The sequence below is a fragment of the Mytilus californianus genome, unplaced genomic scaffold (assembly GCF_021869535.1).
Source record: "Mytilus californianus isolate M0D057914Y unplaced genomic scaffold, xbMytCali1.0.p SCAF_12, whole genome shotgun sequence".
Lineage (NCBI taxonomy): Eukaryota > Metazoa > Mollusca > Bivalvia > Mytilida > Mytilidae > Mytilus > Mytilus californianus.
In genome coordinates, this window is record NW_026262604.1 from 14,617,704 (window position 1) to 14,644,121 (window position 26,418).

The window sequence follows — 26,418 nt, forward strand, 5'->3', positions numbered from 1 at the left end:
TTAAAAACAAAAATGTGTCCATAGTACAAGGATGCCCCACTCACACTATCATTTTCAATGTTCAGTAGACCGTGAAATTGGGGTCAAACTCTAATTTATCATTTAAATTAGAAAGATCATATCATAGGGAACATGTGTACTAAGTTTCAAGTTGATTGGACTTCAACTTCATCAAAAACTACCTTGACCAAAAACTTTAACCTGAAGCAGGACAGACAGACGAACGAACAGACGCACAGACCGAAAAACATAATGACCCTCTACTATTGTAGGTGGGGCATAAAAAATAATTTAGATTATTATCTGTAAAAAAAAGCTGTGATGCCTAATCATGTGACATATCCTATTAACATATTTTATAGGAGTAACATGAAGGTGCCAAATGTGCTAACCCTTCCGCAGCACCTGAGATCAACCCTATTGTTGGTATGGTTCATGTGACAAGCCCTTAATTTTCTATATATGTTTTGTTTGGTAGACTGTTGTCTTTATGTTTTTTGCCATGACATTGTCAGTATATCTATATCCCTTTGGTATCTTCCACTTCTTCTTTCTCGATAGCAAAATGACAAAAAAATATAATTTTTTGCATAAAATGGTAAAAAAAATTATTATCACCATTAAAAGACTTTTCCCCAAACCCTTAATTTGCCACTGTTCATGGTTGGAAATGTGAAGAAGTATAAAAGTTCTAGAGCAGATAACAAACCTCAACATACAAATTTGGGTACAGACGTCAGGCTAGGGTTTAATAACCACACCCAATTATGTAGTGAACAAAAATCCCTCTACTCATACATATTTTTCACAGCAAAATCCTAACTCATCCATATATTTCCTAGCTACCAGACATACAATTTGTGACAACACAATTAGATGTTAGCATCTTTCACATTCATACGATTTAGATAAAAAATAGTATTTGTTCCATAGAGAATGATCATCTTATCACCAGAAAGAAATGTGTGGATTTTCTATTTCCACACATCAAAAGTGGAGCTTCTGGATGAAAAAGGGGGGTAATGTCCTTCATTATTCTCTCTTCTTTATATAATAGCACTCTATTCTTCTCTCTTCTTTATATTATAGCACCCTACTATTTTCTATTCTTGTTTTTTTGCTTATTTTTTTGGCAAACAAATATGCAGTCCACTTCATAGGTTCTCAAGGGAACAGTCGCTGCCACCATTGACATGTTTTCTGTATACAGGATGAACTTGATCGATATTTTATGAGTTGGATGATGTCTTAAGTATAGAAATAAACTGCTTCGCTGAGCGCAGCTGAATACGCCCACAGAGGTCCAACCCTGAACAGTTGGGGCAAAAATGGACACAAAATTCAAGCTTGATACAGGTCTGAATTTGGATTGTAATTAAATATTTGACATATTATAGGTTTCTGCATAAATGTAGTCAAAGAACTTGAAATTGGTTATATGAATTGAATTGATATTCAATTAAAGATTTCTTGCTGTTGTGCAATACACTGTGCTATTGCGCAATACTTAGTAAATCTGTTGTCAGTCTATAAACAAATAAAATCTTATAACTCGGAAACGTAAAATCTAAAATTTATAAAAATCAAAAGGGAGCTTACAAAAATAGATATAACCAATTTACCAAAGTTTCTTAAAAAATGCTGAAATCATTTTTGAGTTATTGTCCGAAAACTGGAAAATCCCCCTTTTTGTAATGAATAAAACCCCATAAATCAGAAACTTATAGTATAAAATTTATAAAAATCAAAAGGGAGCTCATGTTGATAGAAATAAACAATTCAACAAAGTTTCTTGCAAATTGGTGAAATTTTTTTTGAGTTATTGTCCGAAAACTGGAAAATCCCCTCTTTTTAAATGAATAAAACCCCAAAACTCGGAAACGGTAAATCCGAAATTTATAAAAAACAAAAGGGGGTTCACATCAATAGATATAAACAATTCACAAAAGTTTCATGCAAATTGGTGAAATTGTTTTTGAGTTATTGTCCGAAAACTGCAAAATCCCCCCTTTTTTAATGAATAAAACCCCAAAACTCGGAAACGGTAAATCCGAAATTTATAAAAAACGAAAGGGAGCTCACGTCAATAGATTTAAAGGGATAGTAGCTACGATTTTGACAAAATTATGACCAAGTTTTAAAGCTGCTAAAATCAAAGATATGTACTTTAAATTAACAGTAAGATCAGTGGAATGTTTATATAAAGTACAGAAGTGTTAATAATTGATAATTAATATCGTGTAGCGAGCCTTTTCATCTCATTAATTATGCATCGGGTTTACTTCCGGAACTTTGCCGACACAGCGAGTCAGATGACCACGATATAAATAAATATGAACATGTGCTTTTGTTTTCTTACGTATTTGACAATTTCTTTAGATTAAACGTACATATTTGAAACCATTTATCAAATTATGTAAACAACAAAATATACCAAATGCCTGCATATTATTCAAACCCAAGGTTCTCCAACAATGGCGATATTATACACTTGTTTTATATTTGTATGACAAAACAATGCTGATAACGCATACACGTGTTTGTGAATTGAATTGGGGCCTTCATGCAGGGTACACAGGAAGAATAATATTAAATTGTAAGAAGTTGACTTTAAATGTCTTCTAAGTTGTGAGATCACTGCTCTTAAATTTATAAAGATATTTTGGCAATAATGATTTGAACACGTCATGATTAATTTTCATGTGATCTGGATTCGAAAAGTTCAGAAATATTTTTTACATTTCGCAAACCGTCGTAATGTCGACTGTTTATATAATGACTTTATCTGCGTGTCGGGTGTTTGTAAATGAATCTAATGACCGATCTCATCGCCGTTATTTATTTTCAATTTACAATAACTTGTCTGCACCTCTTTACTGTTTCTTTACACGTTCCATTTCCGCGATAACATTCCTCTGTTCGACATTTTCCCTTCGAGGGACAACTTGCGATTGCGCATTGGGAACTGCGGATTTAAGGTCAACATAGGTCATATGAAAAAGGGTTGGCTTAACATCGAATTTTTGTCTATAGACAAAAATTAAATTCAGGTGTAAAACGTTAAAAAGCTTCTAAATGCTAATTGGAAAGTAAATAGTGATGGTTTTATTCATTCTAAATAAACCTTTTGTACAAAATCCAGCAAATAGATTAGAAAAATAATTTTAATGAAAATCGTAGCTACTATCCGTTTAAACAATTCACCAAAGTTTCATGCATATTGGTTAAAGCGTATTTGAATTAATGTTCGACATGTTGACGACAGACGGACAGACAGACAGACAGACGGACGGGCGTATAAAAAGATGTTTAGTGTAAACATATTTTATTAATTAAATTAAAGTTAAATAATATACACAACTTGGCATCAACATATTAATACAATAGAATAAGAATTAACAGGATGCTGAAACAAGTTGTTAACTTAAAAGATGTTTACCAATCCGTATGGTGCAAATATTAAGATATGACTTATGATAGTCTTATCAAAATATTTTCACAGTAGCAATGCAGCAGGAGTCACTAGTGGAAAAGGAACACAATTCATGAGAGTTTACCAGAGTTTTTGCCAAGGTTTATGTTGTTCAATATTTAGTTTTCTGTGAAGATTTTTTAACGACTAGCTGTTGCCTGATTTTTCCACGATAATTTTTTCTGTTTGGCCATTTATGCTGTTCTTTTTTTATAGGACTTATGGTTTTTGATTGAACTCATTGGTATCCATTTTCCATCCCTTGTCTAATATTCCTTTGATGAATTACAGAATAAAAATTAAAGAACCTTTGTGAGCATGCTCACATACCCCACGCCCCCACATTGTCACTGGACAAACAAAATCTCACCAGATTCCTAAGTTCAAAGACTCATAACTTTACAAAAGTCAACTGATAAAAAAATTTCTTGTGGATATGCGCATAAACATATAATGTCCTCATTAGCTACAAAGTTTCATGAAATTCTGTTGTGTGGTTTCAGAGGAAATGCGATTACAAACTGTTGCAGTAGTATATTTAGGCCAAAAATCTAAGTTCAAAGGGGCATATATAACTCCTAGAAAAAAAATTGAATCATAATTTCCTGTCGATATGCACATCTACATAGTATGTCCTTATTATCTACAAAGTTTCATGAAATTCTGTTGTGTGGTTTCAGAGGAGTTGCGATGACAAGAAACAGGACTGACGGACTGATGGACGGACAGACAGACGGACGGTTCAAAAACATTATACCCTTCGCAAAAAATACATGTGGTGAAATTGATTCTGATAAAGAGATTTTTACTAGATACATGTGGTGAAATTGATTCTGATAAAGAGATTTTTACTAGATACATGTGGTTAAACTGGTTATGATAAAGAGATTTTCACTAGATATATGTGGTGAAATTGATTCTGATAGAGATTTTTACTAGACCGTAGTAATAAATTGAGCAAAGGCTTACAGAAATTATAATTATTCACAAAACTGCCTTTTTATAAGGGCTATCAGTCAGTATAACGAGTTGAACTCAGCAGACTTATGTAGGAATTTGTGCATGTAGACCTCTAACATGGAGACAAAAGGGAAATAAGTCTTGTTCAAATTGTGTCAATAAAAAACTATCTATACCATCTTATATGGTAGGTAGGCACTATACATCATTTAATTTTATTTATTGGTATATAGATAACTAATTTTGGAGTTAGAGTTATCTCCCTTTATAGTCCAGATTTATTTACTTTTACCTACTGATAAATAAGTATGAAAGTTTAGTTTTTTTCTCTTCTTGTTTGTCACTTGACTGCATTCATTGCTTAATACTTGTTTTTTACAAGTCAATGATTCTTTATTCATGCCACCTTCAATTTGACCTTTAGTTGGAGATAGGTTATGGATTTGCTAAGCATATTTTGCTGGTTATGGATTTGCTTTAGCATATTTTTGAGTCAAATTGAATAAAAAATACGAGAATTTTAGTCAAATCAGTGCATATGTCCTTACACCAATCAAATTTAATAAAAATAATTTTATATTTTGTCTTTAAAATCCTAGTACAAAAAAAAATCATTCTCAAAGTTTGTGAATTTTTAACAAAAACTTAGTTTTTAAGAAAAATTTTATACCAAAATTCTCACAAACCTTATATTTTGTCATGGCAAATTAATTTTGAATAGCACATGGGCAAGAATTTATTATGCAACTTCAAGTAAGAACATTGCAAAACAAAATTCAAAAATAATACAACATCTTAAATGTTTATAAACAGTATTGTTGTAGATGATATGTGTATAACATAAAAACACTATTTTAAGACCTGCTCCTGTGTAATAAATTTACAGCATGTTACATGGACACAATTTACAAATCATATTAATGCTTTAATCTAACCTAAACTAAATCAATATACAAAATTACTTAAGGTTGTACATAACACTACAGGGAGATAACTCTGTAAAAATCAGCTGAACATTTTAATCAGTTCTATTGTTAAGGATATATTAAGCTTCTCAATGATCAAAAAATAAGTGTTTGTCAAACTGCTATATATCCAATGAAATTTTTCTGATAAAGTGTGTGGTTCAAGTTTTTATATTTTTGACAAAGGGTCAAAGTAAATATTTTGTCAAAATTTTATGAAATTTAAACTACCAAATTAATTTTAATCAAGGTGTTTGGTACCACCTTAATTGTCACATTTACTTGAAAAGTTGCTCGTCATTCATGTCTTTATTTTACATTCATTTCAGAAATTCTGTGAAAATATTTTTCCTTCAATTATTCTGTCAATGTTACATGCAACTATTACATAAAGATTTAATCAGAGATGTGATCTATTTAGATGTTCACTGCTCTGTTTCAAAATAACAAGCTTTTTAAAAGACTGTAAATTGAAAGTATCTATAAAAATCGGAACTAAAAATGCAGAATAAAATAAAAGATCCATGAACTTGTTTTTCATGTTTTGGAGATAAAAGCCATTGAAAATGTGGAGGGAAATGAATCTCTCTAGATTTTTTATTCATTTATTAACATTGGCACATGTTTTCATTCAAAAACTTAAGAAAAATAACAAGGATTTTATAAGATTTTCAAAAATGTTTTTTTAAACTATATGTAATAAAATTATGAGAAGACAGGTAGGGTTTAGCAGGCAAAATTTTTTAATGACACCATATGTATACAAGAGTGCACACACTGAAATGTCTCCTTTTCTTTACTGACCATTGATTTTATGTTGATAGTCCTAAATATAAAGCTTTACTACAACTATCACATAAACTTAACATGATCCAAGAAAATGAGGTCAAGGTCAGATAAACCAATCTGGAAATACATGTACAACTTACAATCATTCCATACACCAAATATGCTTTAAATATCGTTGACCTATTGCACATAGTATCTAAGAAACAAACTTAACCAGGAAAACTAAACATGGATCAATGAACCATGAAAATGTGGTCAAGGTCATATGAACCCTGCCAGACAGACATGTACACCTTACAATCATTACATGCTTCAAATATAGTTGACCTATTGCATTTAGTATCTAAGAAACAAACTTAACCAGAAAAACTTAAGATTGACCAATGAACCATGAAAATGAGGTCAAGGTCAGATGATATTTGCCAGACAGACATATACACCTTACAATCATTCCATACCAAATATAGTTGACCTTTTGCTTATAGTATTAGAAAAACAGACCAAAAAACAAAAAACTTAACATTAAGCAATGAACGGTAAAAATGAGGTCAAGGTCAAATAAAACATGCCAGACTGACATGTACATCGTAAAATATTTTCATACACCAAATATAGTGGACCTTTTGCCTACAGTATAAGAAAAACAAACCAAAACACAAAAACTTAACTTTAACCAATGAACCATGACAATGAGGTCAAGGTCAAATGACACCTGCCAGTTGGACATGTACACCTTACAATCATTCTATACACCAAATATAGTAGACTTATTGCTTATAGTATCTGAGATATGAACTTGACCACGAAAACTTAACCTTGTTCACTGATCCATGAAATGAGGTAGAGGTCAAGACTAGGTCAAGTGAAAACTGTCTGACAGGCATGAGGACCTTGCAAGGTACGCACATACCAAATATAGTTATGCTTTTACTCATAATAAGAAAGAAATTAAGAACACTGAAAATCTTAACTTTTTTTTTCAAGTAGTCACTGAACCATGAAAATTGGGTCAAGGACAATAGACATATGACAGACGGAAACTTCATAACATTAGGCATCTATTAAGGGATCATAGATTTATTCTTACGAGGAAGCTCCGAGCATGCTCGGAGGATGCTCAGAGCTTTTTCAGTAGGCTCTTCTCTGCAGTTTATGTGAAAATAATTATCATGATCCATTAAGATGTCAATCAAATCTACACCACTTCTATAATAAGGAAAGTTGAGCATTATAGAGGAAGCTCAATTAACACCTGTGTAAACAACTGATCTATTCAAATACATTTTGCATGACATTTTACAAATTATAGAAAAGATAAGAAATTCTTCAACAGTACTGTGTAATGCTTGGAAAGAAATCTCAAGTCTCCACAAAAAAGTGAAAGTCATTTAACAAAAAATATACAATTATTATATTTATTAATCATTTCTTTTTTTATAATAAAAAAGATTCTCAAATCTTATAATTAGATGATATGATTTAAATATAGTTTATATTATATAATATGCTACATAAAAGTTATCAAGACACAAACAACAGTCAGGGGGCGATACTAAACAAGTTATTTTTTTTAGTTACTTAATATATACTAATAGGTATTTTTTGTTTTTTTAAATTATTTGATATAAACTCAGTAGTTATTTTAAATGTCAAAAGTGGACTAAATGTAGTTTTTAAGAATTTTTTCATCATTTCATTAAGTAAAATTCAGTATTTATCCAACTTGAGATGAGTATAGAGAGATTACTTTAAAAATAATGAAAAAATATTACTTTTATAAATTATTTTATACATCTTCGAAAAACTAAGCATACTTACAATTATTTAAGGAACATATGTAATTGTTTTTGATAAAGATTTCAAATTATAAATAACTTCAAGTCTTAATTAAATCACAAAGTTCCATCCATTTATATTTGTTCATCTCTAAGATTTTAAAGGAAAATGTTATTTTAATAGCCCCAAGAGACCAATCTATGACCAAGAAGTGTGGCATCAGAAAGGCAATTAGTGTTTCAGGAGGATTTAAATAGTTTTATACTGCATGGGGAAAATAACCAGATGTGAAAATTTGGTAAAGCTTGTAAAACCTGTATGAATGGACACCTATAGAAATAATATTAACAAAAGTTACTTATTCATGATATATAAGTAATATTTGAAACAACCTTGTTTTCAATATAACTTGTATAAGTAATTTTGAAAATTACTTGTTTAAGTAATGCCCCTAACTATTAAAACAATGATAATTTTTTTTTTTTTTTATAAAATAGCAAAGTTAGTTTTTTATAAAAAAAATTATGGCTACTCTAAGAAAAGTTGAGGAGGTAATACCACCATTGTTTTCCCTCTAGTACGTCTCACTTTAATTGTCATTTTTTTTATAATTATGCGGATTTGGTTTTATTTAAATAAAGAAATACTTGGCATAATTATATAAGTGAAGTTTTATCCTGACCTGTACTTGAATGAAAATCTAATAGAAAATTGTTTCCCCCTATCAGTCTTTGTTTAATTGGTATTTTTCAAAAAATATGTGCAGAATTTATCTATGTTTTAAATAAAGAAATACTTGACATGAGTAAAGTTTTTTCTTGTCCTGTACTATAGTAATAAAACAACATAATTTTTCAGTGCATATAAGAAAGAAGACATCACCAGAATTAACCAGCCAAATTCTATCCCCCTTTTTTTTTCTCTGTTTACAAGCTTTAGTAGCCATGTCCCCTAAAATTGCAAAAATATTTTATATAAAAAACTTTGCTATTTTATAAAAAAAAAATACCATTGTTTAGTTAAGGGCATTACTTAAACTAGTAATTTTCAAAATTACCTATACAAGTTATATTGAAAACAAGGTTGTTTAAAATATTACTTATATATCATGAATAAGTAACTTCTGTTAATATTATTTCTATAGGTGTCCATTCATACAGGTTTTACAAGCTTTAACAAATTTTCAAATCTGGTTATTTTCCCCATGCAGTATAAAACTATTTAAATCCTCCTGAAACACTAATTGCCTTTCTGATGCCACACTTCTTGGTCATAGATTGGTCTCTTGGGGCTATTAAAATAAAATTTTCCTTCAAAATCTTAGAGATGAACAAATATAAATGGATGGAACCTTGTGATTTAATTAAGACTTGAAGTTATTTATAATTTGAAATATTTATCAAAAACAATTACATATGTTCCTTAAATAATTGTAAGTATGCTTAGTTTTTCGAAGATGTATAAGATAATAAATAAAAGTAATATTTTTGTCATTATTTTGAAAGTAATCTCTCTATACTCATCTCAAGTTGGATAAATACTTAATTTTACTTAATGAAATGATGAAAAAATTCTTAAAAACTACATTTAGTCCACTTTTGACATTTAAAATAACAATTGAGATTATATCAAATAATTTAAAAAAAAAAAAAATACCTATTAATATAAGTAACTAAAAAAAATAACTCGTTTAGTATCGCCCCCTGACTGTTGTTTGTGTCTTGATAACTTTTATGTAGCATATTATATAATATAAACCCTATTTAAATCATATCATCTAATTATAAAATTTGAGAATTTTTTTTATTATAAAAAAAGAAATGATTATTTTAAAAATATAATAATTGTATATTTTTTGTTAAATGACTTTCACTTTTTGTGGAGACTTGAGATTTCTTTCCAAGCATTACACAGTACTGTTGAAGAATTTCTAATCTATTCTATAGTTTTGTAAAATTTCAGGCAAAATGTATTTGAATAGATTAGATGTTTACACAGGTGTTAATTGAGCTTCCTCTATAATGCTCTACTTTCCTTATTATAGAAGTGGTGTAGATTTGATTGACATCTTAATGGATCATGATAATTATTTTCACATAAACTGCAGAGAAGAGCCTACTGAAAAAGCTCTGAGCATCCTCCGAGCATGCTCGGAGCTTCCTCGTAAGAATAAATCTATGATCCCTAACAAAGTATGAAGGATCCAGGTCTTCTACCTTCTGAAATATTAAGCTTTTAAAAAGTTTGTTATGTTGAGCTTTCTGTGACAGAAGTCGCAGGCTCGACAAAAACCAGAAGATTCTGAATAGCACATAAAAAGTCAAAAACAAGATAAGCAAACAACCTTAAAAGGCATTTCTTTATAGTTTCCAATACATTAAACATTTCTATCAAATTCTTACAACTATACATACATTTCTCTGTTCTTTCATGCATTTGTTGTGTGTAACATGGACACAAACAAAAAACATGACTCTAAAACTACGCAAAATATTTTCTTTGAACAAATATAAAAACTCAAACACATCATATGAACATGATGAAAGTGAATTTGATCTTAGTTCTTGCATATTACTGTTTACAATAATTTAGATGGTTGGATGTAATAACATTAACGCTACCAATTTTTCTGCACCAGTTGCGCATTTCAACAATTAATGTTGCAGTGATGCTCGTGACCAAAATATTTGAAAATCCATAGCTTATTAAAAAGATGAAGAGCTATAATCTAAAAAGGTAATGTAACATTTACACAAATTTTTTTTTTAAATTGAATATCAAGAAAACTAAACAGTTCAATCTTCAGCAAAAATACTTGAAGTTGAAATGGATTGAAAGCAAGTTTCAAGCACTTCTAATGTGCACAAGTAGGTAACTTCAAGTATGTCTAGTGATTTTAAAGTTTTCCATCTTGTATTATTAAATATTCAAATGCTTTTGAATTACTTGTGTATTCAGATTTACTTTGAATGAGCTGCATTGGGACTTAAGTGTTCCATACTTATACTTGTGAATGATACTATCAAAATTTCTTTAGAAAGCTTTTTCTTAGCCCTTGTTTCGTTGTATTTTAGTTTTCGTTTCAAATTGATTTCTTTCTTCTTTTCTACTGTTTCTCCCAAACGTGATTCTCTCTTCTTTATTCTCCAATACATTCTTTTTTCTTCTTCTTTACCATTTTTTACCTTTTTTTCTTCTGCTTTCTCTCTTCTTATCTTAGGTTTCACTGTTTTCTGTTTTTCCTTCAATCTTGCACGATAATTATGCATCCGTATCTTTGCCCGTTCATTGGCATTTTTTCTTTTTTCTTCAGACATTGAAAGTCTGTAAATCTTTGCTCTTATTGCTTCACTTGCTCGATATGTCTCAAGTTTCCCTTTTTTAGCTAGGTTTGATAGTGTTGAAGAATATTTCAGAGATCCCACCCAGCAGTTATAAGATCTCTCCTGGCAGCTATTTTTGTCATTGTCTTTTTTTTTTTCTTTTTCTAAGTTTCATACAGGCTGCAAACAAAAACAACATAATTAATTTTGCAAGGACCATGCTTGACCAATCTGTGTGAGGCCTGAAGATACACATTTTCAAAGCAATTTATATTTTCTTTAATCTTAACACCAAGAATTAATTCAGGATGTGCTTTAAGTATAAGTTAGATTTCATGGTATTATAAAAAATGGCAAAATTTATTGCATAACTACGATGAAAATGGTGTTGTATACAAAACATGTGGATAAAAATAAATTTACCAGATTCAATTACCATGTTAGAGGATAGGAAAGAAAGTCATGCAACTGTAAATGGTTATCTACCAAAATGTCATAAGAGCATAATCGTAAGGTTAAACTTTAAAAAATATAGAATTGTTTTAGGAAAAGTAGTATTTTTAGGGAACTTTGACACAAAAATAACTTAAATTTACTTACCCAATATATTTATTAAACTCAATTGCATTAGTAAGAATAACGACAACCAAATCACACCTTTGATGACACGTTTCTTCAAATTTCACGTTACGGTTTTAGACAGGAAAATTATGTACAGTTGGTAATTTCCATTTGTATGTTCATGAAAAAATGCTCAGGCGCTGTACAATGACACTTTTATTCAAAAGATTGGTCATTCTAAAATTGGTTTACAGCAACATCTCAATGATATTTCCTGAAACTTGTCACAAATACAAATAAAGCTTTCTTATTGCCAGAATGATACGGAAGTTTGTGTTGAAATTCTAGCACAAAAATGTTTCTCAAAATCTGTGATAAAAAAAAAAATTTTTACCCATATTTTTGTCAAAATTTTTAAAATGTGCATACAAATTTGGATATCAGTTGATGCAATCTGGACTTATATATTGTACAACATAGAAATACAAACAAAAGGACACACAGAGTGATTACTATAGGGCACTTGCTGACTAGTCCACGTGGCCCTAATTACTACAGAAAATAAACTGGACAACATTGAATTCTAGTTCCCTTAAGGTACTTAAGTTGAAGGCCTTACCAAAATTAAATTCCGACATTAAAGTTTGGTCTTTTATCATGAATTTCCATCGTTCCTTCAATTGGTCAACTGTTCTAGAAGTGTTCAAATCTTCCTTGATGATATTCCAGTTTCCATACCCATGCTTTTTCACTTGCTCATAAAAATCCCTGGTTTCTTCAAAACTCCATTCAATAATTTGCTGTTTAGTTGCAGGCGAAATTGAATCTTCTGTGCCAGTTTGTTCACTGACTGTTATGAAAGATTGAATATATATATAAATATGTTAAAATATCTTACTGAATTATTCTGATCTCTTATTTAATAATATATAATCAGTAATGTTTTTAATACTTGAATTAAGTTCATTTTCTTGTTTGAATTGTTATACATTTGTCATTTCACGGCTTTATAAAGCTTGCTATTAGGTATGGTTTTTGCTCTTTGTTTGTACTCACATGAGCAACAAGACGGGTTCCACTTGTGGTACCGGTGCAGGATCAACTTACCCTTCGGGAGCACCTGAGATCACCACCAGTTCTTGATGGAGTTTGTGTTGCACAGTCTTTAGTTTTCTATGTTGTGTTTTGTGTAATGTTGTTTGTCTTTTCATTGTTTTTTCCTTTTTTTGCCATGGCGTTGTCAGTTTGTTTACCATTTATGAGTTTGATATCCCTTTGGTATCTTTAGCCTCTCTTTAAATTTGAAGGCTGTATGATGACCTATTGTAGCTAACTTCTAGGTCATTTGGTCTCTGCTTGAGAGTTGTCTGATTGGCAATCATACCACATCTGCTCAGTTTTATATAAGATAAATTGTATGAATGTGTGCAAAATTGCTGATTCCCTTCCTACTCACCAACATCCGTTTTAATGAAACAGCCGTGACCATTTTGAGGTTGCATTTTCTGTCATCAGATTTTTTAGTAAAATTTTGTGTACTTGTCTTTGCATTATTTTTCCTTTAGGCCATATGGTGTTGCCTAACCATTGATACATATTTTAACTGCCCTTTTGGTATCTTGATACTTTTTCAAAATGTCAACTTATGGTTTCTAAAAGATACTGAGAAAACCTTGAATTTCATACTTTTTTCAAATGTCAAGTTATAGTTTCTATGAATGATGCTGAGAACATTTTGAACTCAATATTTTTTTAAAATGTCACATCCATGATATTAAGGTTTCTATATGATACTGAGAAAGTCTTGAACTTATTCTAAGTGTTACCTGTATTCTGAACTGTACCACTAACAGTTTCTAAGCAATCAAGTACTACAACTTCTGTTGAAGGATCAGTCACTTCTTCCTTTATTGACCCTAGGTTTGCCTCTTCATCCAAAGTTTTGTCCATATTTTGACTTTCTTTTTTTGGTGACTCTTTCGATGAAGCTCCACTTCTCGATCTTAATCCTAAATAAGAAGAAACACAGCTTATTACAATTACTATCTCACTGCAAAAAATGGAAATGATGCAACTAAAAAGACATTTGTTCTTTATACACATGTAAAGTGTGCACTTCTCCAAGCACTTCTCATTTCTGTACCAAGTCAGGAATATGACAGTTGTTTTCCAATCGTTTGATGTGTTTGAGCTTTTGCTTTTGCCATTTGATAAGGGACTTTCCATTTGGAATTTTCTTTTGAGTTTGATATTTTTGTTATTTTACTTTTTCTATAGATTTAATTTTTTAGGCATATACAAATTTTTTCGTGGATTGGGGACAAAGGAGAAGGGGCAATAAGGCCCTTATTTGGCCCAAATATTACTGCAAATCTAAAAGTTATCATACATATTCTTAAATGTGTCCAATCTAGACTAAGGTACAAGGTATTCAGAAAATAAAAATAAATTTCACATTGAACGAGTTACCATGGCAACAAACCATGACACAATTTGCATATTTTGTAAAATTTCTTGATTTTCTTTGTTTTTCATCAAATTTTAGGTATAATTTAGATAGGAAAAGTATGTGCGCACCCAAGAAACAACTTTATATTTGGTGGGATTATGTCAATAGTTATAAAAATTTGTAAGGGTTCTGCGGAACCCAGTGTCTCATCTGCTTTTGCTGTTAATCACAGGCTCAACAAAAATGAGGAAAAAAATTAATAAAAATATTCCTGTCTATACTATCTTTTGATTGTAAGTAGCTTCTGTCCAAATTTGGTAAAAATCCAGGATAGTTTATGAATCTAATAAATGTTTTAAAAACTTAAACTGCAGACTGTATGTAATGTTAACTGAAAGAAAAACTAAGTCCATTTATAAGTAAAATACGGAAATAATGAAACAAAATTTTAACAAAATTTCCTTCTAAATACTAGCTTTTAATCATAAACAAGCTTCTGTCCAAGTTTGGTACAAATCCAGGATAGTTTAAGAAAGTTGTTAAAATTTTAAAAACTTTAACCACAGAGTGAATGTAATGTTAACTGGCAGAAAAACTAAGTCCATTTATAAGTAAAATACAGAAAAAATGGAATTTTTTTTTTACCAAATTTACTTCTGGATACTAGCTTTTAATCATAAACAAGCTTCTGTCCAAGTTTGGTACAAATCCAGGATAGTTTAAGAAAGTTGTTAAAATTTTTAAAACTTTAACCACAGAGTGAATGTAATGTTAACTGGCAGAAAAACTAAGTCCATTTACAAGTAAAATACGGAAAAATGGAATTTTTTTTTTACAAAATTTACTTCTGGATACTATCTTATGATCATAAACAAGCTTCTTTTCAAGTTTGGTAGAAATCCAGGATAGTTTAAGAAAGTTATTAAAATTTCAAAAACTTTAACCACAGAGTGAATGTAATGTTTCCTGGCAGAAAAACTAAGTCCATTTATAAGTAAAATACGGAAAAAATTGAATTTTTTTTTTACAAAATTTACTTTGGAATATTATCTTATGATCATAAACAAGCTTCTGTCCAAGTTTGGTAGACATCCAGGATAGTTTAAGAAAGTTATTAAAATTTCAAAAACTTTAACCACAGAGTGAATATTTGTGGACGCCGCCGACGACGACGACGCCGCCGACGGAATGTAGGATCGCTATGTCTCGCTTTTTCGACAAAAGTCGAAGGCTCGACAATAAAGCTTCTCCTTAATTATTGTGTTGTTTCTTGGCTGTGCATGATGTTTCCACAATGGAAATAATGATGGAAAACTGCGTAAATTCTGTATTTTTCATCGTTTTTGTGAAAACGGTACATATTATGACGTAATTGTGACGTCAACAGATCAAAAGCTTTACGTTTTTCATTTATATTTCTTGACCCTATGAATTTCCAAACAGAATATGCCAATTTAAAATAGTTGTCAAACATTTTATTTTCTTGGGCCAAAACCAGGCTTTAATGCCCCTACTCCTTTTAAGTTCTTGGGTATTTGATTTCATGGTTTTTCCAAAGTCTGCATCGATTCTACTATAGAAAATTTGTTCTTCATTGAACATTTAAATTTGTGGTTTACTTATACCCACAAAATCCATGTAAATTGGTATCCCACAGTAAATCCACAGTATACTAGGTGTTCTCCCCAGTATACTATATAACTCGGTGTTCTCCCCAGTATTCTATAACTCGGTGTTCTCCCCAGTATTCTATAACTCGGTGTTCTTCCCAGTATTCTCAAATAGCATCATTGGATTTTGAAATAGCACTGTTTCCCCAAAACTAAAGCACCACATTTATTATACATAGTATTAGAAATCTTTTCAAATAGAACCATTTCCATTGGAGAGTTGTCTTATTGGCAATCATACCACATCTTCTTATTTTTATATTGAACTACCTCAGACCGTTCAATTATTTACCATCTGCACACACAAAACCTACCGGACACATAACGAAAGAAATCTTGGATCATCATGCTCTGAGAGTCCAACCATTTCAGTCCAATATCTGATCCCATTACAAAACATGTCGTCTGTTCTATATTCACCGTCACAAAAAATGATTCTTCTCCCTTCTCAGACAAATCTTTACACTGAAAACATGGTTAATAATAATGAATAAATACATGTACTATATATATTCTTAGAAAACTTGACTTCTATCATTGTATAGTTTTTGGTGGGGTTCATGTCGCTCAATCTTTAGTTTATTTTTTATATTTTTAAAAACTTCTTAAAACATTCTTATTAACATGATTAGCATGATAAATAAATCAACAAAAAAATAATTAAAAGAATTTTCCCTTTTTCATGTGTTCTTAACATAATTTTGTGGTAAAACAATAAGATCAGAAAATGTTGTTGCAGGAGTTAAGCATGTTTAGTCTAAATTAAAAGAACATGGTTTGTTCATTAGCTGAACTTGGGATCTGATCAAGATTTCAGTGATCAGTAACTGTGAGCATGGTGAGTGTTCTCCCCAGGGCCATAAAGGACCGCGGGCCCGCGATGTATATTTTTTTACCGTGGTGGTATCGTTCTTACCGCGATGTATTATATTTCTCCGTGGTGCTAAAATTTTTAGTTAAAAAATCGAAAATCGGTAAAGTTTTAAACGACTTGTTAAATCTTTTCCGTGCGATATAAAATTCCAGGTGAAATTTGACCAGTTCAAACCAGTTCAGATTGTTTACACCACGTGATTGATTTAACTTTATGAGGATAACCTTTATTGATTGGATGTTAATAATCAATGTAATTAACACTTGTAAAATGATTCTTTTGTGTTTTAATTATGAGGTCATAACTTTATGATCGTAGATAACTATTTTATGGCTTCACTCACCCAATGACAAGTCGGCAAATACTTTGTACACAAACCGTGTTGACCCGATAGTTATACACACGACGGTACACATTTTGTACATTATAAAGTTGGCTCATTACATATAATTGACCATTATACACTTCTCAATACTTATATAATAGTAATATGTCTCTGATTAAACCATGGCCAAATTATCTTCAATTTTGACATAGTTTATATTGCATGATATTCCGGTTTCAAACTATCATAGTATCTGTCAACAAGTAATTCAAAGGGGACGGATCACATGACCCAGTTAGTTAACATAGAATACCCAAGATTATTTACAATTAACTGCAATCTATTCTATTTTATAAATAAAATGCATGACTGTACCTTCAAACTGGATATCTATATCCATATGAAAAGTAATGAATAACAGAAGTGATTTGCAAATTTTATCCATAAGCACATGTTAAATCTATTTATATCTACTTCCTGTCATTTAGGCGGGAAAATAGGGAGACTTAGTTGTTGACATTGAATAGGGTTACTTATAGATCTATAGAACTAGGATAAATTTATAGATTTCGGAATTCTTTTTAAATGGATCATGCCAAAAAAAGATTTAGATTTCAGTGCAGTATTAAGTCTGTATCTATGTTTGATTATCACTAAAGACAAGAAAAGTTAATATTTACATGAAATCTAAGGCAAAATGTTTTGAAATTTATTAAAAATTTCTGTTTATTAAAATTTAAGATAGAAACTGGTTCAAATAATAATATAATATTTATTCTTGTTAATTTTATATCTCCTTATGACAGGAATCCTTTCACAATACAACATCTTTCATTCTAGAAATAAGAAAGTTTTTTAAATTGAACATTTTTGTTCTCTTTTGAATGATAATTTTTTCTTATTGATCATTGATTTTATAAAAGATTTAATAACTTTAAATTTAGATGAATATTTTGTAATGTATCATGTTTTATTTATTTTTAAAAAATATTAAAGTATACATGTCAAACTGTTTATTGATTTACTTCTTTTTTACCAATAATTTTCAATGTCTACATAATACAGTACCACAGTTTTAAAACAAAACAGGAGACATAAAAACTACAGTTACTAGAAATATAGCTAAGCGACGCGACGCGGTGCGACACAACTGATTGTATGAATCATTTCACCAAGCAGTCCAAACGCGTTACCCTGGTGCTATCCAAAAATCCTGGGGAGAACACTGGGATTGGTACTTTGTATCTTTTGTCTTTTTCTTATTTCTTTTTGTATTGTGTACTGATCTTATTTTTCAACTAATTTCTATAGTTTTCTTGTCACAGGCAGTCAGGGGTAATACTTATACATGTTATACAACTCATGTTAAACTTATTTACTTGAAGATGTAATATTTACTTGTATTTGTAAATTTGTAAGATTTTTTATTTCATTTTCAAGGTTTATCTCCCCTTAATCTTCTCCAAAAATTTACTTTATATATACAAGTAAGTTTTTTTACAACCCCTTATATTCTCAAGTTTTTGGAGGTCAAAACATGCCTGGTTTGCTTATTATTTTTTAATAAGGGTTAATTAGAGTTCACCCTTTTATTTCAAAAACCAAACAAAGAAATATATTGCGCACAGATGTTAAGTAACTATGTAAGACCTTCAAAAATGGCTCCCAAGAGGGTTGTAAATGAGCAGTATTTCTAATACCACTGCAAAATATTTGTGGCCGTATAATGGTAAAGGTATGTGCACTCACAAACATGTTTAGCCCCACCACATTCTGAATGTTCCTGTCTGAAGACAGGAGCCTGTAACGAGTGCAGGCTGTCATTGGTTGTTTATGCCTGTTCGTGTCACAAGTCAGAAGCCTGTAACAAGTGTTGTCATTGGGTGTTTATGCCTGATCCTGTCCCAAGTCAGGAGCCTGTAACAAGTGGTTGTCATTGGGTGTTTATGCCTGATCCTGTCCCAAGTCAGAAGCCTGTAACAAGTGGTTGTCATTGGGTGATTATGCCTGTTCCTATCCCAAGTGAGGAGCCTGTAGCAAGTGGTTGTCATTGGGTGTTTATGCATGTTCCTATCCCAAGTCAGGAGCCTGTAACAAGTGGTTGTCATTGGGTGTTTATGCCTGTTCCTGTCCCAAGTCTGGAGCCTGTTATTAGTGTTGTCATTGGGTGTTTATGCATGTTACTAACCAAAGTCAGGAGCCTGTAACAAGTGGTTGTCATTGGGTGTTTGTGCCTGTTCCTGTCCAAAGTCTGGAGCCTGTAACTAGTGTTGTCATTGGGTGATTATGCATGTTCCTGTCCAAAATCAGGAGCCTGTAACAAGTGGTTGTCATTGGGTGTTTATGCCTGTTCCTGTCCAAAGTCAGGAGCCTTCAACAAGTGGTTGTCATTGGGTGTTTATGTCTGTTCCTGTCCAAAGTCAGGAGCCTGTAACAAGTGGTTGTCATTGGGTGTTTATGTCTGTTCCTGTCCAAAGTCAGGAGCCTGTAGTGAGTGGTTGTCATTGGGTTTTTAAACCTGTTCCTATCCCAAGTCTGGAGCCTGTTACTAGTGTTATCATTGGGTGTTTATGCCTGTTCCTGTCCAAAGCCAGGAGCCTGAAACAAGTGGTTATCATTGGGTGTTTATGCCTGTTCCTGTCCCAAGTCAGGAGCCTTTAGCGAGTGGTTGTCATTGGGTGTTTATGCCATTATTGTATATTTTGTATTTCGTTAATTGTTGTAGTATAAATCAGGCTATTGGTTTTCATTTTTAAACTGGATCTTTCATAGCTTACTATACAGTATAGGATTTTCTCACTGTTGAAGGTCATACAGTTACATATGATTCCTCACATTTTTGTCTTTGCTTTTATTTATGGATAGTTGTCATATTTTGCAATTATACAATTACCGGTATGGTGACTTGTGGTTAGCTGTAGGCTATTTTGACATAGGGATTGATGGATGGCTGTTTAGCCTCCAGTGGCAAACTAATGCATATTCAGGATGAGAACATGTTAATGCATTATGAAAATTAACCCTGATTCGTACTTAGTATACCAACACGCTGAGTCAGATTTCCTAGGTGTTGGTTCACAAGGTATCAGTCTGCAGGAAGACATTATTCTGACTCCAAGCTAAGTAGACCACTTTTTAATGTTGTGCGCTTAAAACTAAGCAGAGAAGCAGCACATGTGTACACAAAACCACTGAGGCAGTTATACATGTATGTATGTATATCTAAAACTTACTATGTCATTAACTTTGTTTTTTAGCTGGTTTAGCTCATTCATTTTCTGTTAGCATTTATGCCAGTCCAACTGGAAAATACATGAGACAAAATATAAATTAATATCATTCAAAAATACAGGTTGTTTTCAGGGTAAACATGGTAAAATTTTACGAGTCTGACAATCATCGATTTCTATAAATTAGTTAAGATAAAGAAGATATTGTGCACTTTACATGTAGATTCTTAGACATATATAGCTGATGTAGTTCACTTGGACATGATTTTAAGAACAACCAATCCATGAAATATAAATGATCTTTTCCTCTGAAACTGAATAACATAGAAAAACAAAGACTATGGGGTATCCATCCAGGACACAAAATCAGTACATGCACAGTAAAAAAAACATGTATGTATGTGCACATGTTTTCAACATGTTATTTTGAAAACAAAAAAATGTCATTTTATTAATCATGTTTATCATATTTATATCTTTAGCTATCTTTAAAGCCCTTTTGGTAGAAAATTTTACTGGAATTATGTGCAAACTTTGTACTCAGATCTTTTTAACAACTGATTACTGGTAACTGATGAGGATCTAGATGGGGTCTTGATAAATTTCACATGTGACATGTGCCCATCGGACTACTGTGATGAAAATTTTACTAGCCCTCCCTAATTTTTACTAGCTTTGGGCCAGCTGACTAGCGTTAGTATCGAATATATTGAAGTCGTCATTATTGAGAGCCTATATATCATCCAAATATCTAAAAGTGTTATTAAATTTTTGTGTCAGATGTTGTTTCGATGGGTCTTTGCATTTGCTGATTTTAATCATAAATTGTAACTCATAGCAATAACAGGTCTGCAACAAGTGGTGCATAGTTAGTCCCCATTATTATATACAATAAAATGCTCCGCTGGGGCGCAGCTTGATACGACCGCAGAGGTCAAACCCTGAACAGTTGGGCCAAGTATGGACACAACCTTCAAGCTTGATACAGCACTGAATTTGGATTGTAATTAAATATTTGACACAGCATAGGTTTCTCACACAGAATGAAAGTGGTCTAAGAACTTAAAAAATTTTAATTTACCTATTCAAACCATATAATTATTATTTGCTTTTATATATAAATCAAAAATAACCAATTTAAAATGGAAAATTTTAAAGAAAAAAAAAGGAAAAAAAAATCCCCCCCCCCAATTTTTTGAACCCCCTTATGATTCATCACCCCAAACTCAATCCCAGCTTTCCCTTTGTGGTATGGTACCTTGCAGTACAATTTCAGAGAGATCCATACACTTGAACACAAGTTATTGTCTGGAAACTAGAAAAATGCTTGTTTTTTGGCCCCTTTTTGGCCCCAAATTCCTAAATGTTTAGGGCAATTACCCCCAAACTCAAACCCAGCTTTCCCTTTGTGATATGGAACCTTGCAGTACAATTTCATAAAGATCCATACACTTACACACAAGTTATTGTCCTAAAACTAGAAAAATGCTTGTTTTTTTGCCCTTTTATGGCCCCTAATTACAAAACTTTTGAGGGAATTACCCCCAAAATCAATCCCAGCCTTCCCTTTGTGGTATGGTACCTTGCAGTACAATTTCAGAGAGATCCATACATTTGAACACAAGTTATTGTCTGGAAACTAGAAAAATGCTTATTTTTGGCCCCTTATTCCTAAACTTTTTCGGCAATTACCCCCAAACTCAATTCCAGCTTTCCCTTTGTGATATGGAACCTTGTAGAACAATTTCATAAAGATCCATACACTTACACACAAGTTATTGTCATGAAACTAGAAAAATGCTTGTTTTTTGCCCCTTTTTGGCCCCTAATTCCTAAAATATGGAGGCAATTACCCCCAAAATCAATCCCAGCATTCCCTTTGTGATATGGAACCTTGTGATACAATGTCAGAGAGATCCATACACTTACACACAAGTTATTGTCATGAAACTAGAAAAATGCTTGTTTTTTGCCCCTTTTTGGCCCCTAATTCCTAAAATTTGGAGGCAATTACCCCCAAAATCAATCCCAGCATTCCCTTTGTTATATGGAACCTTGTGGTACAATGTCAGAGAGATCCATACACTTACACACAAGTTATGTCTGGAAGTTACAAAAATGCTTATTTTTTGCCCCTTTTTGGCCCCTAATTCCTTAACTGTGGGTACAATAACCCCCAAAATCAATCCCCACCTTCCTTTTGTGGTATTGAACCTTATGGTAAAATTTCATTGAGATCCATTCACTTAAACTTAAGTTAGAGTGCGAAAATTAATGTGTCTTCGGATGACGACGACGACGTTAACGTCATACCAATATACGACCACAAAATTTTTTTTGCGGTCGTATAAAAAACTTTTTCATTTCATGTATCTTGTTCAGGGCATCTGCATATGAACTTTTTCCATGACCTAGACCATTTGAATTAGTGTAAGCATTATTATATACAAAAAACTTGTGTATTACATGTATCTTGTTCAGGGCATCTGTATATGAACAAAATCCTTAGTTGCATATACATGTATATGCTTTTCAATTTTTGCAACCATAAAACATAATCATAATTTTCAAAGCTTGAATACAATATACATGATAAATAAAAATATAAAAGGAGTCTGCATCATAAAATGGACAGTACTGAATTACTAACATGACTAACATAACATGCATAATGTGGAGTCAGAATGTTCAGTGACCACAACTTAAAAACACCTATTCAGGACAATATTTTTTTACATATTATGTACAAATGATGTATGACCATGATAACCGTGTTAATATTATTTAATAAAGTTGAATATGAACATCTTTACCTCTTTCCTTGACAATCACATAAACAATAAACATGATTCAGAGATAAAAGAACTTTGGTAGAGTTGTCACATTGACAATCATCACCACATTATCATGATTATATTCTAAAATTTATATTGAATTTTGATAGCATATATATATACATATTTTGAAATCTTCAAATGCACAACAAATTCTTAACCATGAATTTGAACCTTTTCCAGCTGGCATGAGCTTATAATATTGTATAACTATAAACAGAGACATATAATACAAGAGATTCGCAACTCTAGTAGAGTCTATATAACAGCCAATGAAATGACGTGGCCACCGGAAAGCCGATTATTCCGATGGATTTATGGGTAAAAACCGCTATTGTTGTGAAAAAGGTTCTACGCCTCACAATTTTTCTAATGGATAATGCCGATACCTTTCACAGCTAAAGCATGCAAGTATATTTAAAAGTAACAAAAAACTAATTCAAATAATTTGTTATTGATAAAATGTGTTCTAATGATGAGATTAATCATATACAAAGTTAAAACTCGGCCCATTTTACTTCACCTAATTGCCATAGAAACCATTTGATCTCCCAATTTTTTTCTTAAAACTTGGAAATATGCTAATAAATATATAATTTTATGGGGCAATAATACTCCCAAATGTTGTTTCGTGAAAATAAGACTATTTTCGTAAAATTTGATCCAATAGTGGTTTTTTTTCAAAATATCAACAAATGTGGCGATTTTTTCTTATTGATACCTGAAGCCAGCTGTGCTGGTACTATCATTTTATCTCGTAAAACTTGGAAATGTGCGAATAAATATTCAATTGTATGGGGCTATATTACTCTCAGATGGTATGTCATGAAAATAAGACCAGTTTCGTAAAATTTGATCCAACAGTTATTTCTAAAAATATCAACAAAGGTGACTACTGCGGATTCATTTATTTTCGTGGGTACCAATTTTCGTGGTTTTAGGCAAACATGCCTTTTCGTGGATATTTAATTTCGTGGTTTTGGAAAAGTCTGCATACATTTCTTTCGAAAATTTGTAATTCGTTGAACATTTAAATTCGTGGTTCCCCTGTACCCCTCGAAATCCACGAAAATTGGTATCCAACGAATACAAATGAATCCACAGTATTAGTTTGTTATTTATACACAAAGCCAGCTATGCTAATTTTATCAATCTGTTTCGTCAAAACTAGAAATTTACAAATAAATATGTCATATTGTGGGGATATATATTTCTCCCATTTTTTTAAAAAAAAAATTTATTTTTTCTTTATTAAACTGGCTAAATATTGAAATTGTTCATGGACAAATTTCCTTAAATCAGTCCTTCATTTTTGTGCACAATGAAATTTATAGCGTGCATTTTGTTAGACAATTTATTCATTTTTCATTCTGTTTATGGCAAAGTTGTTTATTTTCTGCTATTCTGAAGTCATTGTTTTTTTTCTTCTTTTTAGGGTGCCAAAGATGAACGAATGCAGTAAAATTTACAAAAGGAGTAAAATTTTCCTAGTAAAGGAAACCTCCTGCTGGTCGTAATATTATGAATGGGCTTCATGCATCTGTTGTCGTTTCAGACTACGCTTCTCATTCAAAACATGAACCTATATCTTTTTTAAATTAAAATTGATTGAGGACATTTCAATGGTGACTGCAAAAGATATATATATATATATATATATATTTGATAATAAAAGATTTTATTAACACTAATGATTTGTATATGTATACACATAAACAATCCTACTTTTAAACTGCCATCTCTTTACCCCAGAATAAAAAGACAAAAACCACTACAAATGATTAAAAGACAAAAACCATAACAAATGATTGTCTCGTTGAAATAAGGTTATAAAATACTTTTTAAATAGTGTCTTCCCTTTTGCTTTGATGTATGACCTCGGCTCCCACTTCAATGTTGTGTTTTTTTTTATAGATTTTTTGTTGCTTCGAGGACACACATATCCATCTATGTATGCAGTATTGTCAATTGTTTTTGTTGGTGGGTCTCTCGTTTATGTTTTCGTCCTTTTCACTAACAACAAAGAGTTCGTTATCAGTTTATTCAACTAGGAGTATATCTAAGTCGTAACTATTAAGATTGTCATCCCACGAAATAAAATCGGAATTTTCCATATTGCGTGCACATGAAGGAAGCTTTATTCAAATGAGAAATTAATTGTTATTTTCTTAAATATTAATCTCAATACACACTTCGAACATGAAGAAACCATAAATTTACCGACAATCATTTAAAAAACAACTCAATGCAAGCCTATGATGAAACTGTCAAACAACACTTAGGAATCAAACATTTACCGACAATTCTACAGAAAAAACTCAATGCAAGCCCAATTAATGATGAATATAAAAAAAAAAAATTTTAATAATCTAAAAATTTCAAGAATAAAAAACAAAGCCTATCATGATTAACAATTAATTAACAAATAAATTAAGTTTTTTCCACATTAATTAATTTTACATTTTGTGAATTGTATTTTTGGAAAGAGTGTGGACACCTGTGGTGTAACAACTTCTTGTTTACAAGGTGTCAATTAAAACTCATTATTTATAACATGTTCGTGATTTACCTGGTCATCGAATAATTCAAACCTAATATACATGTCACACTGTAAAATTATGTCTCCGAGACAGGTGTATATTCAATAGAAACCCATTGTGTAACTATCAAATAAAATGAACTCTGACACAATTTATCAAGTGTTAATTATTTAATATCAGTTCAATAATGTATGTACTCAAATTATTTAATTAATTATGATAAATTTAACACTGAAACAGTTTATGTTATGCTTAAACATTCGTCCTTACTTCGAGTACTTTTAATACTTTTATTAATGACTTTATTACCTAAGGAGATCTCGCGAGGTTTAACTAGTGGCCGCGTGTTATTACGGGATTTCGCCGAGTTGCGAATCTCTTGTATTATATGTCTCTGCTATAAAGCAGAAAAAACATATTTTTTTCTTGAATGAACTTTGATTCTTTGATTGCTGTGTTAATTGTCAGGTTGTTAAAAAAACATGTTAGTTTTTGCAAGGTTATTTGTTTTCATTGTTTTTTATGAAGGGGTATTATTTTCTTTTTCTTTTTGAAACCTTGGAAAGATCTTAGTGTAAATTATTTGTGTAAAGAATGTTCTAAGATCAATTTATCATGAAAACTCTGAACTGAAACAATTTTTTTATGGA

The 26,418-nt window shown here is 31.3% G+C and overlaps 1 protein-coding gene across 1 annotated transcript in view; it reads right to left on the reverse strand.

Moving 5' to 3' along the window:
* The window catches only part of LOC127721429 (zinc finger protein 226-like), a 38,452-nt gene that overhangs the window by 11,673 nt on the left and 361 nt on the right, over nucleotides 1-26,418 (reverse strand). Inside the window, exons 2-5 of the mRNA XM_052228149.1 lie at nucleotides 20,398-20,466; nucleotides 16,280-16,430; nucleotides 13,673-13,855; nucleotides 12,466-12,696 (exon numbers count right to left, since the gene is read on the reverse strand). Of these exons, the coding sequence (XP_052084109.1) occupies nucleotides 12,466-12,696; nucleotides 13,673-13,855; nucleotides 16,280-16,430; nucleotides 20,398-20,439 (607 nt within the window). The 5' untranslated portion in view covers nucleotides 20,440-20,466. The remainder of the gene's footprint in view (nucleotides 1-12,465; nucleotides 12,697-13,672; nucleotides 13,856-16,279; nucleotides 16,431-20,397; nucleotides 20,467-26,418) is intronic.